Here is a 19,073-nt window from a genome sequence, read left to right as displayed (position 1 = left end):
TTGTGGATTTACCTTAACATGATAGTTTCAACTAGCTATCACTAGCTGGTATTGCCCATTTAAAACATTTATCATATAATGTTACGAAATAAGAAATTATGTATGAGATACTACTTGGGCCTAATCACTCCCTAGTCTTGTGCCAGCCTCAGTTTAGTCTAAGAGAATCTATCACAGACAAAGCTTTTTTGGGAGGTGCAAGAATCCTGAAACAAGTTAGAAAACAGAGGTTTAAAACTGTTGATAGAGGTTTGTTCCACGCTCTCCCAAGGTTATGACTACTGGCAACAACCTTCTCCCACACCATTATTTTTAGCTTCATGGTCATACGTGGCACTTTTGCCACACACTGACTACAGATTCTGTACAACCACTGTGTGATGAAGCAGATGGCAGTGAAGGATCAGGTCTATGGCATAGCTAGAGGATAAAACTAGTCAAGTGGGTTTCTAATACAGGGTACAGGGAGTGAGAAGAAAGAAAAAGAAAAGAAAAATCCTCTGGGAGCTGCTTGCTTTAGTTCTTAATACTTTGTCCTTTCACCTAGAATGAACTTCAAATCATTAAATACTTTGCAACAGAAAGATAGTGTACAGAAGAGTTTATTGCTACTCAAGTATTTTAAGGTGAATAAGCAGAGCAGAAGGAGGTGAGCCCTTACTGTTTCTTCTCTGTTTATCTCTTCCAGACAACTAAAGCAAACTTAAATCACTTTCTATGTTGACTGCTGATACCTCTGACAATGTAGTGAGCAACACCACATATAGGCATATTTGTGGAAGTAGACCTGGCACAAGCAACTACTAGAGACGTTTTCCTTTTTACTCTCAGATGCCTTATATTCATGTGTTAACTTTTAAGAGCACTGAGCAAGTTAAAATCATTTATATTACAGTTACCATGGCACAGCAATTTTTAGAGTTCCCTCTGTGAATCTGAATGGGTTTCACTGCACCTAATAGAAACTTTCACACTTAGATTTAGATTGGTAGTAGCCTCCATATATTCCTATCCACAATGGCCTCTGCTTTCAGTTGTTCTAAAACAAGATTAACTTTTTAATTTCTTACCAATTTGAAGGAAGGACGGACTCGGGCCTACATTATTTTAGAACAGCTTTTTACTGGTTTGGGGTAAAGGTCACTATATTCTTAGTGTGTAATACAGTATAGGCACATGTGTTGTGTAAGTGAATTAAATGACAAATCCAGAAAGCCATTAAACATAGCTATCCCTCCTTATTGGGATTATGCAGCATTTTGTAAAGGGGGAAAAAAAAAGCCTTTTTTTTTTTTTTTTGTAGTGTTTATTTGGTGGTCTTAAGAACTCTTGAAGTAGGTCCATACCCATCATACTGAAGTGATGGCCTTCAAGTTGTCACAAACGATGTTTCCCTGGAAGTCATTCTGATTTCTAGGTGTTTCCTTAGGCATACAATAAGCTGAAATTTGGGAGTATGTTTTCTTCTGGGTCTGATCATTTAGGGTTTTAAAAGCTTCTGCATTCTAGGTGTTTGTTGCTACTTATATAATGAGAATTAAGTTACCCTTCTATAAGCAATATAAAAAACAACATAAACGAGTTCTTAAGTGTCACATAACTTCTGAGGCATGTTAAAAAAAAAAAAACCTGAGGAAAGCATGCAAGTACAGGTTTGACTTGAGCTGCTGAAAGCTAAGCCTGTACTTCTCATGAATACGGAGTACTTTCCAGTGCCACACCCGCACATGGGGTTCTTCCCATTTCCTACTGCGGGAATTCCAGCCGGCTCCCGTCAGCGAAACCGGGATGCCTCCCGGCCCCGCCGCCACGGTACGTGCCAGAAGCACACGTAACGCAGCAGCGAGATGCGAAGTCCATTTTAAACGCGAAGACGTAACCGTCTGCAGACAGCATTACGTCGGAGATCCTCGCTCAGTCTGTGCCAGCCCGTGCCGCTCGCTTGGAGGCGCAGGGCCCTGGCAGGGCGAAGCGTTTCGGCCCGCGCCACCTCTTCTCCCCCCCCGCTCTCCGTCACGCAGCGCCCACAGCTCGGCCCTAAGGAAGCCGCGGCCTCTCGGCAGCCACAGCGTTTGAGAAGCCCCTCCCGCCCCGCTAGGAAGAAGGGCAGGAGGGCGCCGCGGCCAGCAGCTACCGCCCTTTTCATTCTTTTCCTTTCCTCGCCGCCGGACCCCGCCGAGCACCTCCTTACCGCCGGGCAGCGCTCCGCCCCGCCGCCTCCGCCTGAGGCGCGGGCTCGGCCCGGCGCCAGAACCGCCCCCTGCGGGATGCGCGGCCACGTGACCGCGCGTTCCCGCCCCGCCCCGAGCGAGCAGGCGGCGGCGGCTGTGGCGGCGTCGGCGCATGCGCGGCCGCGCGTCTCCCGTCCGGTGCGGCAGCTGCGGGCGCACCGCCGCAGCGGCGGCTTCTGAGGGAGCGCGGGGCCAAGCCGTAGGGGCAGCGCCCGGGCGGCGTTTAGCGGCGGGCGGCCGGCGGCCGGCCCTGCTCCCGGCCCGCGTCGTTCTGTCGGCGGGGCGAGGCGGGCCGCGCGGCGCCTGGAAACCGCCGCCCGGCGTTTTGACACCTCGGCGCCGGGAAGGGCCGCGTCCCGGCCTGCCGCGGCTGAGGGCACGGCCGGCCGCTCCCGAGGCGCGCGGCCCCCGCCGGAGGGATTCCACCGGGCAGCGGGGGCCGAGGCCGCCAGGGCCGGCTTTCGGGCTGCGGGGGGCGGCGGCGTGAGCGCGGGGAGACAAAGGGCCGGAGGAGGAGGAGGACGGCGGGCTCTGCCACATTCCTGTGCGGAGGAAGGCGGGAGGCGGCGGCCCCGGAGCGGACAGCTGGGCTCCGGCACCGCGCCGCCTCAGCTGCTCCCGCCGTGCCGCGGCTGTGCCGCCCGGCCGCGGGGCGAGGAGGAGGAATCATGTGAGTTCGGATCGCCGAGGGTCCCGTGGGAAGATGGGGGATGCCGCGGACACCAAGGAGATGAAGAAGACTTTCATTGTTCCTGCCATCAAACCCTTCGACCATTATGATTTTTCCCGAGCGAAAATCGCCTGTAATCTCGCCTGGCTGGTGGCCAAAGCCTTCGGGACAGGTAGGCGGTGTCTTCTTCTCTCCTCCTTTGATGCGTCTGCCCAGGGCTGCGGGCCCTGCCTGGGCCGGGGGCTGCGGCGCTGCTCCTCACCCCGCTGCTTTGTTACCCGTGGGCTTCGTCGGGTAACGCTCGTCCGTCCTTGAGTCTTGTTGTTGCCGCTGTTTTGCGTTTTAGAGGTAATATAGTCTTATTTTAGGAGTTGAGCTCTCTAGATTGTGTTTTGTTTTGTTTTCCTCCCAGGCTCATGGTTTTCTAGAAGGCAAAACAAAGCCACCAGCAATCTGTGTTTGTCCTTCTGAGGGCTGAGTTAGGGGCTAGCAGTGGAAAGGGATGCGTGCTGTGGTTCTGACGTGTGACAGCAGCCCGTAGCCATTGGGGTGGTTAAGCAGTAAAAAGGATTGAGGAGAAAAGCGTTTAATGCCAGTTCTCGGCCTGCAGAGCGCGGCAGGCTCACCCTTCCTGTCTGCGAGCATAAATGGCAGTGATTGCCATGCCTCCGGGAGGCGTCATTTGTGCTGCTTTGACACCCCGGACCAGGGAATACCAGAGCTATTATTCGATGCTTGAAATGGTGTTGTTCATTGAGGAATATCACACTTACAGTGGTCTTCTGAGGGAGACATCTTGGAAATTTACCAAACTGTGTTTTGTTGCTTTTCTTTTACAGCTGTAGTATGTGAATGGTTCAATTTCTTTGGATTAATAACACAGATTTTCCTTAAAAGCTGGCTTCAATGTTAGCCGTCAGTGTCTTTACACTTATTCTGTATGGAATAACAGGAAAATGTTTTTTCTGATGGAGCTTTCAAGCTTTTGAATTTAGGCCAGAGCACTGCTTAATGTATTTCAGCAAGGCTTAAGGTGTACCTTCGTTGTGCTTCTGGGAAATAATGGAAAAAGTGGGGCTTGCAGAAAGCTGGTAGTTTCAAGGTGGCTAAATCTAGTGCAGTTTTACTATGTTTAGTGGCTGTTGAACAAAAATGCATATTCATCATGTAAGAAATCAAAGTATTGTTTTCATATTAAAAATTGCCAATAAATATTGCTTGTTCTCTGTTGTAAAAACTGGATAAGGATATTATGCTCTTATATAGGGCTTTGTCAGCTCTGTAGACATAAGAGTTGAAACAGGAGTCATGCAAGTTCTTAAAAATCCTTGGTTCCAGATCTTGAGCCATCATTTTCTGTTTAGCTCAGCTCTGTAGGCTCTGCTTGTGGCAGGTTGGGTGCGTAGCGCTTTGGCAATTACATAACTCAGTGCTCTGAAACCCTGAAAGGCTTTTGCTGCTGGAGTTGGACAAATGCTCAGCCCGCAGCTGAAATGTCTCAGTTTATATTGGGTGAGTTTCTATTGCGTGTGTAAAGCAACTTGCAGGGTGCTTCTTGGTTAATAGTGTATGGATAGGGTGATCCAGAACACATTCCTTAGCTCTTGGTTACTGTGGTGGTTCAGATACACCAGAGAAATGTCACTAGAAGAGGTAGTAGCTCCTTCGGACCTCAAATAATGCCATAATGTGAGATAGGAAAAGGTAAACAAACACAATTGTAGCATTTCTGATCTCACTAGTCTTGAATTTGATTAGTATCTCAAATGGCTGCAAAGAAGAGTTAGTTACTAAAGCAGGGAGAGCCAGTATACAGGAGTTGCATGTTTGGAATACAAATGCTTCCTTTATACTTGGAGCAAAATAGAAGAACTGACCTTCGCCTTTCCTACGAAGGAAGGAAGTTTGTCGGGATTGGGGATTTTCAACTACCAGTTTTAGTTCTTTAGAGTAGGTCACAACCTCAGAGGTGTCTCCTATGAGCAACTGCTACATGCATTCATATAAAGGAATTAACGGATTGTTCGTGTGCTAATGGGTGCCAGATCTTATTTCTTTCTTTAATCCTTGAGATACTGGAATTCCTTAAGAAGGTGTGAGAGGTGGAGGATTTTTTTCTCCATCCTCTCTGAAAGAAATGACTGTTATTGATTTTGATTAATGAAAATGGTAAATTGTTGTGATCTTGTAAGCCTTCAGTGTATTCATCTTGTTGTATCAAATGGGTACATCTGTTAGGTCCAGGGGATGTATTTTGTGTTCTTAAAAGTGCATGGGCAGAATTGTACACACAGCTTGACTATGTGAAGGGAATGTCCTCGAAGACAAAAATTGGAATGGGTACCATTCCTTAAGGCTTAGTAGTAACTTTGTGTTTGATGATTGCTACGCATATCCAGGAACTGGCACCAATGGAGTGTTGTTGTTATGCTCTAAGGAACTGTGAGAAGAGTCTGGCTCACAGCACAGGCAAGTCAAAGTGAGTTGTCTTACTTGTAAACTGTCTTATTAATTTAGGAGTATACTAACAGTCATCTTGAAGGCATCTTGTATGAAGAACAGTTGGGACGAAGAGTTTTTTTGTTCTTAGTGGGTTTTTTTGTTGTTGTTGTTGTTGTTTTTTAATTTAAACAATGACAGTTGAGTACAGCACTTGTATATATGTATTAAGGAAGCGTGGGGTTTTGTGGCTTGGTATTTTCTTCAAGGAAATGTTAGAACAGGTCAAATAAAATGTTTTCTGACAACCAAAGGTAGGTGGCACAGCTTGCAGTAACTGAGAAGGAATGTCTGACCTTACAAATAAATTCTGTGAGCACTCATTTTCAGTATTAACTCTCAGTGCTGGGAGTTAACCGCTTCAATTCAGAAAAACTGTTTTCCAAAGAAATAATTCAACTGTGTTGATGGCATTATGTGATTTGACTTCCAAGTATGATGTGTTGTTCTGTATGCTCTGTTATAAAATAACAGAAGTGGATGTCGTTTTGGAGTGTGAGGTTTTTTTCTTCTCATTCTACTGAAGTCACAGAAAATTTAGCTGGAAAAGCTCTTATTTGTCCACTGTCGTAAAGAGGCTGAGCTAAATATATATCAATCCTGACAGATGTTTGTTTATCCTTTTGGTTTTTTAGTAAAGTCTGTAATTACAGAGATTTGGTGGCATGTCTGGTAGTTAATTTGATCCTTATTTATCTCTAGATATTAAAAGAGCATAAATGTTTCTTGCCACACTGTAAACACATTTCTTCCTTGTCATATTCCTGGAGGATGTGAGGGCAGTAGGTGCCTTACTTGTGCAACACCTTTCACATAACGAAAACAGTATCTGCTCTCTGTTCTGCTGTTCAGATGAAACATGGGTTTTTTTTCAGCTTAGTTTTTTTTAAGTTGGGCTTTTTTTGGACTTTTAATTTCCTCTCTCCATCTTTTCTGTGGTCTTGTTCTGCATGAATTCTGTAATTAAATCTTGATGTAATGGTCCCACTTTATGCTTAGCAGTACAGGGTATGTGTGAAAAATGACTTCATCTTTCTAACCCTTAACAATCTCATTTATTCACTAGAATATGATGTTTGTCATTTTTGCAACAGCCTAGAATTGTTGACTCACTCAATCAGTGATTCATTAAAGCTCCGTATCTTCTTCTCTGCAGAACTACTGCCTACTCAGTTGTTCCCATCTTGTAATTGTGTGGTTGTAGGTTCCTGCTTTGCAGCTATACTTACATAACTGCATCCTATATTCAGACCTCTTCTTCCACTTGTCAAAATAATCTCAAATTGTAATTTTGTCTACCGAAATGCTTTCAAACCCTCTGGAGCTTGCAATTGGTTCTCTGGAACCTTGGCCAGTATGACTGAAAATACTGGTTCTTGAACCTTGAACTGTACATTCTTTCCATTTGATAGAGAACCTCTGGTGGATAATTCTTAAATGTGATTTTTCATCCAGCCTTGCTGCCAGTTTTTTGTTACTAAGTTGAGACTGATCTCTGGCATTTATAATTGCGAGAATATTGTGGGAACAGTTTTAGAGTCAGGCTAAGTCTGGTGCTATTCTACTTACTACTTACACAACATATTATCCTGCCGCAGTAATGAATTTCTCTGGCTTTTCAAGGTTCTTTTTACAGGACAGAAGCTAAATAAAAGCTACCCAACTTCAGTGCTTGCCCTAAACCTTGCTTTTTTTTTTTTTTTTTTTGGCAGCAAAAACAAAGGAGTCCATGCGCCTTTTAACATTACATTTACCCTTTATAGGTGTCTCAAGCAATAGATCACAATTTGCATCATCTACAACTAACCATGAGCCAAGAAACTTAAAAATGGCTTTCTCCTGATGATTAATATTTTCAGAATTCAGTGCGGCTACTTACTGCTGCTTGCAGATGCTGCCAGTAGAGCCAGGAAGGGAGGAAATGAACATTGTGTATCTGACAGAAGCAAGTTGAAACTAAATACTCTCATCTGTTACGTGGAGTGGTGCAGGCCAGGACATCTCATCATCTTTCCCTAGCAGACCTAATTTATTTACATTTGCTCAGCATGACAGCTAGCAAAATCTTACACAAGAGTTTGGAGTATAAAAACAAGTGCTTGGGATTTTTGTGGGGAAAACTATGTTTTGTTTATTTGTTTTTATCATATACACCAAAAAATCCTTTCCTTCATCTTTCTAAAATATTTAGTGACAAATTGATACTTTGGACAATCCTACTAAAAAGCAGTTGATTGGACAAACCAGCTGATTTGGTCTGCTTGAAGCTTGTATCAGTCCCATCTGTCTAACGTACATGAAGCTTGGATTGACTTTTTAGAAGTAACTTCTTGTAAGTTAAATACAATCAAATGAGCTTCTGGGCTTACCGGGTTTGCCAGAGTCATTCGTAGTTGCACACTGCACACATACAAATATGGGAAGGGAAATTAGTAAGTTAACAGTTGTCAGGATACTTACTACATGATAAACATCAGGTAAGGTGGCTTGTAATCAGTGGTTCCAGTGACTCCTTGTCATTGAGCCTGGTTGTCATTAAAACTGAAGAGCCTGTCTGCAGAAGGTAACACGAGGCAGCTACGCAGATGATGAGATGAAGCTCTACCCATTCTTTTCTGTTCCTCAGCCGTCATTGCCTTTACTACTGCAGCTATCCTGTAGCTGCGTTCTCGCAATGAGTGAGAGTCATCTGTTGGGTTTATTTAGTGACTCTATGCTTAAAGGTGCTCTTGTTTTCACTTTTTATGTATCTGTACAGGTAAAGTGAATCGGGAACTGCTCAGCTTCCCTGTGTGAAGCGTTACGTAAGTTCATTTATCCAGATAGCTGGTAGATTTTGACGAGCCTAAATGGATCCACTTGCATTCCTGAAGTGAATCACTTAATGTTTGTTTTGGTGAACCCAAGCTCTGAATACATGGTTTTGATGATCGCTATCTTGGAAAATGGGGCTGGGAGTCAAAATTCCTCAAGACTTGGAAGCAAAATTTAGTAAGCTTTGCCCTTCCCACCACTCCCTTCTGTCCTTCTCCCCTTTCTTTGTACAGTACATTATTACTGATTCAAATGGCAGTAATAAGTAAACCTTTTTGCTGCAGCATTGAAATGCCTTTCTCTCATATTAAAGAGTTGTATTGCTGTAGTAGTTTCCTATCTGCTTTCCTTTTTTTTCCACTCAGTTGGAATCATTCTTAAATTAAGACTATCTGTAGTACAGACACCAAAGTAGATTTTTCACCTCATGTCTATGTAGTTATGGCTGAGAAAAAGTTTTCTTTGTGATTGGATGTGGTGTTCAAAAAGTTCAAAAGCTCGAGTTCGAGAAGTCTTTATCTCTTTTTTCTGAAATAATTTCATTGTGTAGGAAATGTAAAATATATCCTGCTGCTAGCAGTTATCAGAATGCTAAATGAGTGAGATGGGATTATAACTATATTATCATCTTTTTATTTCTCATATCTTACCTACTCTGAAAATAAGTTCTGAAGACATTTATGCAAATAAAAGTTGATCCTTTTATTGCCAGGGATTATTTTAAGTTATTCTTTTGTTTATGAGAATGTGAATAGGTAGAGGCAGGTGTTGGTAAAGCAGCTGTTAAACCTTGCCCTTGCTTGGTATTTCCCATTGTGCTACTGAAGGCAGAATATGGGTCAGACTGACAATTAGTGTGACCCAGAAGAGCTTTTCTGATGTGATTTTGAGTGCTCCAAAAAAAGAACTGAGGTCTGCATGGCTTATGAAAGTACTGTGCAAGTTTTGCTTTTTTTTGCTTTGTGCTGTGTTTCTCTTTTTGTGTGTGAGATAAGAAATCTTTCTAGAAACTGAGACCTATATAAAGTATATAAAAACAAATAACAATGCTGATATAATGGCACTTACCTCTGAAATGTACATCTTAGAGAAGCATTCTGTTGCTAGAAAATGTATTCGACTAATTGTTTATTAGTGTTTATTTCCTGTTTTTTTTCTGTGTTAGGATCAGACCTCTTGTTGAACGATTTGTGAAGCCGTAATCATGACAGGGAAAGTAATCCAAAAGACTTGCCTGCAGGCAAATGGCTTTTGTTTGGTTTAGTCTTTTTGCACAAGACTTCTGGACATGGATTATTCCAGTTAGTAGTGCAGGAGAATGTCAGAAAAGGAATACCTTGCAGGACGCTCAACCCTTTGCACCTTAATGGATTGTTTTTAAATTTGATTTAAGAGTTAGAAGTAGGGATTTGAGGCTTTTTATCATCTTAAGTTATTTGTTTGCTATGTCTGAGGATGGCATTAAACTTTCTTTGCTCATCGCCAAGCTGCCTTCTTGGTGTTACGTGAAGTGCATGCTGGAAGTGCAGAACCGCTCTTGTGGCATCCAGGAACAGGAGAGAAGGATCTGTTTGCTTGAAGTGCTGTGACAGCAAATCCAAGAATCTCTCAAATTCAATTTGGTTGTAGCAGATAAGTGAAAAACAGAGATACTGAAATTCAGACTGACACAATTTTTGTAGGATGACCTCTAGATATTTGCTCCTAGGCAGAAGCTAGCCAAGTGCTGTGCAACAAAGTGGCAGACAGGTTCAACAAACCAAAAAGGAGAAATTTCATTTGAATTTAAATGGCATCATTTTCCTCTTCCTGGTTAAAAGTCATATTTCATTATTTATGACTTTGTTTTCAACAGCATCAGTTTGAGCCATGAATTGCCAACCTGCTTTAAATGTAGGAGCGGAGGCCTTGACAAGCCCTTGAAGGTCTGTCCAAAACAGAATAACAAACTGAAATGTCTCCCCCTTCTACTGAGGAAGCTGTGAAAATTCATATGAAGCAACATTATATAAACCACCTTTTTTTCTGACTTGTTTTCAGTCTTCAGATGCTTGACAATCATGGAGGTCCCAGTCCCTCATGTCCAAAATGACAAACGAGGCGCTGGACTCCTTGCTAGTAAGTAGAGCCTGAGTGACAGTAACTCACTCTGTTGCCTTACTGCTAAAGCATGCCTTTGTTCTGCAGAAAACTGTCACATCATGGAGTCCATTAAGATCTGGCATAAGTTCATCTACTGGTTTGCAGTAGGAAGTGGTTGAAGGTATTAGGCAGTACTTTGGCAGAATAAATCTGTGTTAAATCTCAAAGCTTTCTACAACTAGATTTTTCTTAATGTGTTGTTTATGGAAGTCAGTAACCTGTAGAAAATGTCCATTTCTCTGCTGAGGCTTTACATAGTCATGTGGCTCCCAAGAATGATGCATATTTTAACTGGGAAGCCCTAATGTTTTTACCTTGTTAATATGATCCTGAAGAATAAGTAAGAAGAAGCTGGATGGACACTTCTGTTTTTATTCTTAATGCAGGCATTCATCAGTCTCAAATTGTTCGCTGTTACAGTCTTAGGTCATGTAACTCAAAGGTTTATATTCATCCCTGTAGAAGCCTGGAAGCCTTCTGGAAATGTTTGTGTGTTAAGTAAGCCTAGACTTTCCACATTAACCTGAAGAACTTTTTCCGAAGGAGGAATCCATGCTATATTCAAAGTTACAATTGGCTAAATAGAAAAAAATAGGAAAGGTAGTTTACTTTAAAGCTTAAAATGAGTTCTTCCATTTGTTTTTTCTCTCTGAAGAGCATCTGAGGAATTGTTACATGAGCCCATTGTGTATTAAGAAATAATTCCCTAGAGACATTTAAGATATTTTTCTAAAAGTATCCTGATTGTTAAATTTCCGTAATTTTCTGAGCTGGCGCAGCATTGCTCAGTGCCCTTAGTCATAATTGCTCTAAAATACAGAGTATTTTAAGGTTGGAGGATCTAAAGAGTCACTAAGTGAGGCAGGGAAATGGCAAGAGAAGATAGCAGCATGGCAAAGAAATGCTATTGCGTGCCATTGGTACATTAGGTTAGTACACCTAGTGTATTGATGGGGGTGCTGATGTTTGTCTTTGTTTTTGTTTTTTTTTTGTAATCTTATTAGACATTAGACTTGTATTATAAAGGACAAGTTAGATTTGCTGGCAGCATATTTTGATTTGTGTTCTATGATATATTAGCTTTATTTATGGTTTAAGCAAATAGTACACTATACCTCTCTTCTCCTTGACGTTACAAATTGACAAAAAGCAATGTCTAAGCAATTTTTTCTTTCTTTATGATGTTTACAGAATTACATGTTAATATTCCCCTTTATGTGTGTTCTAATGCAAACCTGAGGTACCTTCCAGCTCAGAAAGGGTTGCTGTTCATGTGAGCTTCATGCAGCTCATAGTGGAAGCATATGAGATGTAATAGAATATGTATGAGGAAGAAGATGATCTGTCATTATCTCCTACTGACGTGTTCTGTGGGTTTTTTCCTCTCTTCTGTTTCACCCGTGTTGGGCCATTGACTCCACCCTCTGTTTCAAATCCTGTCGGTGCAGCTGCTTAGCCAGCTCAGCTGAGGGAACAGGGATTGAGCAGAAACAGAGTTGCATCACTGTTTTCCTACACTTTTTTTCCACTTGGGCTCAGGGAAAGAATCACATGCGCTTTCTACCATAATTAGTTAAGCCAAGGGCATTTATTAAAAAAAAAAAAGAAAAAAGAAAAAAGAAAAAAAAAAGAAATAGTTACAGACACAAAGGGGAGCATCTTGCAGAGCACGTCTGGAAATACAGCATCTGAAACTGAAACCGCTTCCAAGTAGTTTTCCTCATCACTGGTGACTTGATTTCATTTGATCTAATACCATCTTGAATTAATTTATAACTTACATTTGCTATAGACAGTAAGAAATATACTCCCTCTATATTGTATTGTGTAAAGTTTTTAGAAAAACTATTGCAGATAATGTTGAGCTGCCAATTTTGGACTTTATATCCCGGTATAAACTTGATAGAATCTCGCATAGCCTTCTGTTGGTACTAAGGTTCATTTTGAAACAAAAAATTTCGAGGAAACTCAAAATGAAGAGGCATGAAGAGGCAAGTAACACTTGAGCTCAGCGTTTTGTCAGAAGAAGGAAACCTATAGTATTTCAGTCTTTTCTTTCGTTCTTTAAATTCTATTAAAACATACACTGCTGCATGCTTAACTGCTGAATGTCGTCATGCTGTGATGTATGACCCTTGGCAAAGCAATAAGCAAACCTCCCTAGCATATATGAAACCCAGAAGGCTGCTGAGCAGGGATTTCTCTTTTTGTCTCTGGAATTTATCTTCACTGAAATATCATGTTCAATTTCTGTTTTGTTATGGTAATAGAGACAGGTTTTGTGTTCAAGTGGATGTTGTTTTGCCTTTGTACATCTGACCCGTACAACATTTTGCTGAAGAGAATCAGAATCTTTAGACAGGTATTTGGAGAAGCCAGGAAACCTTAAATGATGCTCTAAACCACAGATGGGCCTTCTGGTGTGTGGCCTTTGCTGAGTGGACATCAGAATTATTTTTTTCAAGTTTCTATTTACAGTTGAACTGCTGCCTATGTATGCATTTTTTTCCCGGCGTTTTACATTACAATGACTGAGTAAAGGTTTCCACCTTCCCTTGAATATGTTTTTTGTGACTTAACTGTGAATCCATATGTTTAAACAAACAAACAAATCCTAGTGCTATATGTATTTTTTCTAATACTGACGCTTTATTATTTTTGGTCTTTGTAGAAAATGTTCCAGAAGAACTGCGAGAGCCATTTTACACAGACCAGTATGACCAGGAGCACATTAAACCACCTGTAGTTAACTTGCTGCTATCTGCAGAACTCTACTGTCGTGCTGGGAGCCTTATTCTGAAAAGTGATGCTGCAAAACCACTTTTAGGTCATGATGCTGTTATACAAGCTCTGGCACAAAAAGGCCTTTATGTCACTGACCAAGAAAAATTGGTGACTGAACGAGATCTTCACAAAAAACCCATTCAGATGGTGAGTGACAAATTTTGAATGTTTATTATGTTCCTTATTGTGTACTGCCTGTAACTGCATATCTGTTTCTTTTTAACATGCATGGCTTTGTTGAAATATTTTTCTTGAATGCTGTTAATTATAGGGGGGCTTATGGTTGTTTTTGTTTCCATCTCCTTGTAGCTGTGAATGTATATGTATTTTTTTTTAGTGCTAACGCTCAAAAACACCTATCATTCTGCTGAGTACAAATGTTACTTCTTTTAATATGACCATGGCAGTGCTGAATGCAGTGAGTATTTCTTGTTGGAAAGTGGTTTGAACACAGATATTTCTTTTTTCATCCTTACAGAAATTTCTGGTTAAAAACTTATAGGAAAAACAAGTTCTGATGATACAGGCAAGTCAACCTAATGACATTCAGTAGTCACCAGTTACATATTAAGTCATTGTAAAACACACAACAGCAGTATATTCTTTTGTAAAGACTTAATAATACTTTCCACACTTGCTAATTAAAGCATTGGTTCAACAGATGGATGATTCTAGTACTAATCTAGTAAAGCAATGGATTTTCCTCTTCAATTGGAGCTGAAAGAATAAAATGTAGAAATGTGGCTACATATGGCTGGCTAGTCCTTTCCTTTAGATTGCGTATAAAAGGACACTCTGATAGAGTAATGTTTGAAGTGAGATATTTAAAAATTATTAAACCTATTATTTAATATAGAAAACAGTATGAGACTACTAAGGCTGAGATGGCAACATCCGTTCAAACACAGAATTCTACTCAAGTCTGTTCATTTGAAATCACTCACTTTTTTCAACATTGCAATAGAATTACTGTTTCTACTTCACTCACGTATTTGTGGCACAATCTGGTATTTTCAGGTTGAAGTGTATTGGGCACAAGGAACAAAATGTCTAATAGAGAAAGGACTTGCATAAGTTTTCTGTGATCCATTAGCTGAATTCAGACTTAAGCCTGTTCTTACCATCATCTTTTTTGTTTAAATCTATCCTCTGTAATTGGTTGACAACTGTTTGGAAGTCTTTTGATGCTTTTATGGTCAGTGACACGTAGCTATTTCTAAAACGAAGGTGGGTGAAAATAGGGCAATGTTTTTATCATTAGCTCAGTAGCAGTATGTGTTTATTTGTCAGCAGACTAACCAGCGTTTGGCAGAATATGACTAAAGATAACCTTTCAGTTCATCAATTGTTATTAGTTGGTAAGTTGCAGGGGCTTTACAGAGGTCTGAAACTAACAACTAATTGGTAGCTTGAATGATCTCTTCCATGCGGAATTGCCTAGGAGTGTTAGACCTCATTTGCATATTTTTTGGCTTTTTAGAAGTGACGATAGTCAGTGTGTGATATTAAGACTGAACTCTACATCAGCTTTGTTTTTATTTTTTGATGGAAAATTCACTCCTTCTCAGAGAGTGCTTAACAGCTGAAGATACTAATATTTCAACGTTAGTGTAATAAAACTAGTCTAAGCATTATTTCTTTATGTTTAAACAGTGAATCGGTTTGATTAATGAGTGCAGTTAACTTGAGACTTTGCCAGCCGCCTTTTTGAGATTCCTGTCTCCCTTTAAAAAGGAGAGCTCAATGAAGAACAAATGGTGTCTCAGTGAAAGAAGCTGTGAATATCAAATAAAATGTCTGAAAGCTTCATATCGCTTCAGAATATTTGCAACAGTTATAATGAGATGCTGCGTTAATGTGGTCATGAAAGTAAAAGCATTCAGGAGATAAAGAAACAAAATTCCTGACTGTTCATGTTTTTATGTGACTTAATGCCATTCATTATTTCGGGATGAAGGTTACTGACTTGCAGTCCGGAGTTGATGACTCCTTTATTTGATCTGTTTCTAGAGCAATTGTAAGAGGCATCTCTTCTCAGAGCTGTCAGTTGTGATACATCACTGTTCTCTAGCTTAGTTTGCAAGCATTTAATTCAGTCACTTATGTTACTTGAAATCCATTTCAGTGGCAGTCTTTTATTTGCCTAGTGCTTGGGTGAATATTTGTGGCTTTCTCTTATTGTTTAGGTGCAGTCCAGCAAGCAGTTACTCAAGCATGAGTCTTGTAACAGATATCTGTAGATAACTGTTCTGTCAATTCTGCCTGGGTCACTTGTCCCCATCTTGGTGCTGACAACTAATCCTAGAACGATAGAATGGCTTGGTTTGGAAGGGACCTTAAAGGTAGTTGAGTTCTAACACCCTGCCACATCAGGGATACCTCTCACTAGATCACGTTGCCCAAAGATCCATCAAACTTGGCTTTGAATGCCTCCAGGGATGGGGTATCCACAGCTTCTCTGGGCATTCTATGCCAGTGCTTCACCACCCTCAAGGTAAATAATTTCTTTCCTTGTGTTTGAACTAAATCTACCCTCTCTTCTCTGATAGTCTGCTCCCAGCTTTCCTGTAGGCACTCTTTATTGTGAAGGTTTACAATTGGGTCCCCAGAGCCTTCTCTTCTCCGGGAAGGAAACCCCCAGCTCTCTCACAAGAGGAGGGCCCCAGCTCTCTGATCAGTGAATCAGATGAGAAAAGTGATGCTGTTAGGCTGGCTCACAAGCAGCTGAGCAGAGGCCATGTGACACAGAACATCAGAAAACCCAACTGACTTGGGCAGGAGGGTATCCAAGTCTAGCATTGTTGCTAGAAGAGAAATAGTGTGGGAAGTGGAGTCTCAATTTATTCTGAGCCCAAGAGTTGTGATTTGTTGTAACATAACAATGTCCCTCAGCAAGTTCCTACCAGCAGAGCTATATCTTAATTGGAATTATCAACCTTTTTCCATGCTATGCAGTTTGTAAAGCTGACAGAATGGTACACTATTTCTGGTCTTAAAATAATCCCCTTGATATCTTCTGATACCATTTCCTCAGTGTTTCACATGTCACAGTTTCTCCAAGACTTGGATAGTAAGTTACATATTCTGTTCTATGATCTGTTCTATGAGCATGAAATGGTTTTTCAATTTTGTAGAAGAGAAGATTGGTATGTGTAATTAACTCATGCATTCCTCTCTTAGGCCAGATTGTGTTAAACCGTGCTCAGTCTAATTCCAAGTAATTTAATAGGAAAATGCATGGTAGTCTCTGTATTGGTTAGCTTGTGTTCCTTGTAGTAAAGGAAAAAGATGGTGTTTGTTTGAGAACGCTTAGTGTTTTCTGCAGAGATGTATTGCATTTCTAGAACTGAAAAGAGATGAGCTATCTTAGCAGAATAGGAAAGGAAGTTGAAATATGGAATGGTTTGCTCTAGCTTGCTTTACTTTTCTTGTGTGTAGCTGCAGGCAACAGACTTGAAATTCCTTGTGCTGTGTTCGTGTTTGTAGCGAGGTGATGGCTGCAGTGATGAATTCTGGTTTACTTCACATGTAACCAGAGTATTTCCTAAATCAGGCACGTCAAATTTTGGTCGTCTTAATTGCCTACACAGCTATAACCTGGCCTTTTTCTAGGAGGTGCCTAATATAATGAGGACTTAAAAAAAAAAAAAAAAAAAAAAAAAAAAAAACCCACAAAAAAACCCCATGAGGTGGATGTGTTTCGTTCTTTAAGTGTTTGGGTAAGGATGGATGCTAGTTCACTGCTCAGTCATTGCTGACTTGACTGCATTGGCATCTAATTTGAGAAGCTGCGAGTTTTTGTGAGTATGTCTGTATATATGCACATACCTCCACGTATGTGCATGTATGTAATTTACAAATATATTCATTGGTTTCATCCAGTGGAATAAATTTGGGAGAGGCCCTCTTAGGAAATGAGCAGACAGTAACAGGAGCAAAAGGCTTTCCTTAAAGCCTCTCCTGTGTAGAGGTAGGGAGGTCTATGTGGGCTCTGGTTTATTTCTGTTTCTTGGATTTGTTTTTCCAGTTCAATGGAAAACCAGGTTTTATTTCAGGCTTGTTCTGATTTAAAAAATTGTAATTTAAACTGTTCCTGAAAGACTGCATCTTAAGATAACATTATATGTCATAACATTATATTCAGTGGTATGTCTATTTCTGTTCTCCATGTATTGCAAGCCCTTCAAACTTTAATTCTGTGTGTATTTTTGTTAGGTCATATTTGATAGGATCCTCCTGTTACTTTTATTCTTGGCAGGGGAGCAAAAGAACCAAGCAGCGCGTTGTAACTCCAGTTGGAAATTGATGTTGTTTTGGCTCTGCTGCATTAGACTTTGGGGACAGCAAAAATTGTGGAATAGCTTGGAACTGAGACAAGATCGAACCAAGAAGCAGAGTGTTTGTGCTTCTGAAATCTCTACTCTGGTAGTGGGGGAAAAAAAGAATTACCTGGTGCTTAGAAACTTTCTGAAAGCTAAGCTGCAAAAACGTGAATAAAGCTATTTATTTCAGATGGCAGATTCAAATTAAATGTGTTTAAAAAAAAAAAAAAAAAAAAAAAAAAAACCCAAACCAATGAGCAGTTCTTTTAAGAAGGCACTTCTGCACCTAAACTTTGACAACTGTAGAAATTAGCAACAGCTTAAGAATTCCTTTTGGTTCAGGTAGTTATGCACTAATTTTGTTTCCAAATGTAACATTCATAGATCAGTGCTCAAGCCAAGATTAATTTTTATATTTCCATACTGATTTTTTTCAACACCGTTTATTTCAAAAGCAAAACTGACCTAAACCTTCATAATAGATATATACACAAGGTGGCTAATTCATGCGTGAGGAAAGGAGGAAAAAATCCTTATGTCATCTTACTATTTTCAGATATAGATATTAATGTTACAAATATATATATATGCATACTCTTATAGGACAAACCTGAGGAGGCTTTATCATTATTTTGATATTTAGATGGTGGTGATCTTTGTCAGTTTTTCTCAAATTGGAGGAAAGATTTAGTGAGGAATTGAGCAACATTTTCTGTCCTCCAAATCCCTGTAATGAATTTCTGCTGCCTAGGAAAAAGAATTAAAAAAAACAACAACAGTGTTTTTGTCTGCAGCTTGCTCTTCTGTAGGGAAAATGAAGCTGTGTAGTTACCCAAGCTGTGCACTTCTCTACTGTTTCTGTCAGGACCAAGTCCAATTAAACTTCAAGGTTGGGGTATGGGAACTGTTGAGTCACAGCCTGAACCATTGATTGTGCACCTGGGGAAAGGTCCTGGTCAGCCCTGGGAGCACAGGTGAAGGCAATTGAGCTGTGTGACTGCAAGGGGTGGAGCCTGGCTGCACCTCTCTTAGACCTCATTTAAGGGCTGACTGCCAATGGGGGAGGATCTTTTTCTGGAGATCCTTCCTTGATGAAGCTTTCCCCTGCAAACCTGGAATCTTCTGATGCAAGTGAGCAATCTTCTTCCCTTCCTTTATAGCACTTTTCTATTGTGCTGGTCCTTAAGTCATCGCACCTTTGTTGTAACACCTTTCCCATTGTTTTGGTCTGCCCAGTTGCTACAGGGGATGGTAGTGAAAAATGATTACTCGCTAGTTTTAAACAGATATTTATTAAAGGATGGAGGGAGAGAATGCAAACAGATGCAGTAATGTTACAGACTACTACCAAACTTGCACCAAAAATGTATCAGAATTCAATAACAAAGTCAGGAAAAAGGAATTAATATATGTGTGTGTATGCATGTATGTTTTAAAGCACACAATTTTTTTAAAGGGAGCATATTTCTTGGGAACAAAAAGCATTTTTAAATATTTATTTCTTAAATAAAACTTAATGACTAGAAAAAGGTTAGTACATAGCGTATATAAATACTATCTCCAAGAAAATGTGCTTACAAATTTTTCTATGTATAATGGTTTCAGTAAGAA

General features: G+C 40.5%; 1 protein-coding gene across 1 annotated transcript in view; it reads left to right on the top strand.

The window, feature by feature from the left end:
- Window positions 1–2,934: 2,934 nt before the first annotated feature.
- CAMSAP2 (calmodulin regulated spectrin associated protein family member 2) overlaps window positions 2,935–19,073 on the top strand; it is a gene marked incomplete at both ends in the record, with an annotated part of 69,758 nt that continues 53,619 nt past the window's right edge. Inside the window, 2 exons of the mRNA XM_079535836.1 lie at window positions 2,935–3,073; window positions 13,028–13,287. Of these exons, the coding sequence (XP_079391962.1) occupies window positions 2,935–3,073; window positions 13,028–13,287 (399 nt within the window). The remainder of the gene's footprint in view (window positions 3,074–13,027; window positions 13,288–19,073) is intronic.

Source organism: Tetrao urogallus (genome assembly GCF_951394365.1).
Source record: "Tetrao urogallus genome assembly, chromosome: 5".
Taxonomy (NCBI): domain Eukaryota; kingdom Metazoa; phylum Chordata; class Aves; order Galliformes; family Phasianidae; genus Tetrao; species Tetrao urogallus.
The sequence above is the reverse complement of the archived record's forward strand: the minus strand, read 5'-3'. Positions and strand labels throughout refer to the sequence as shown.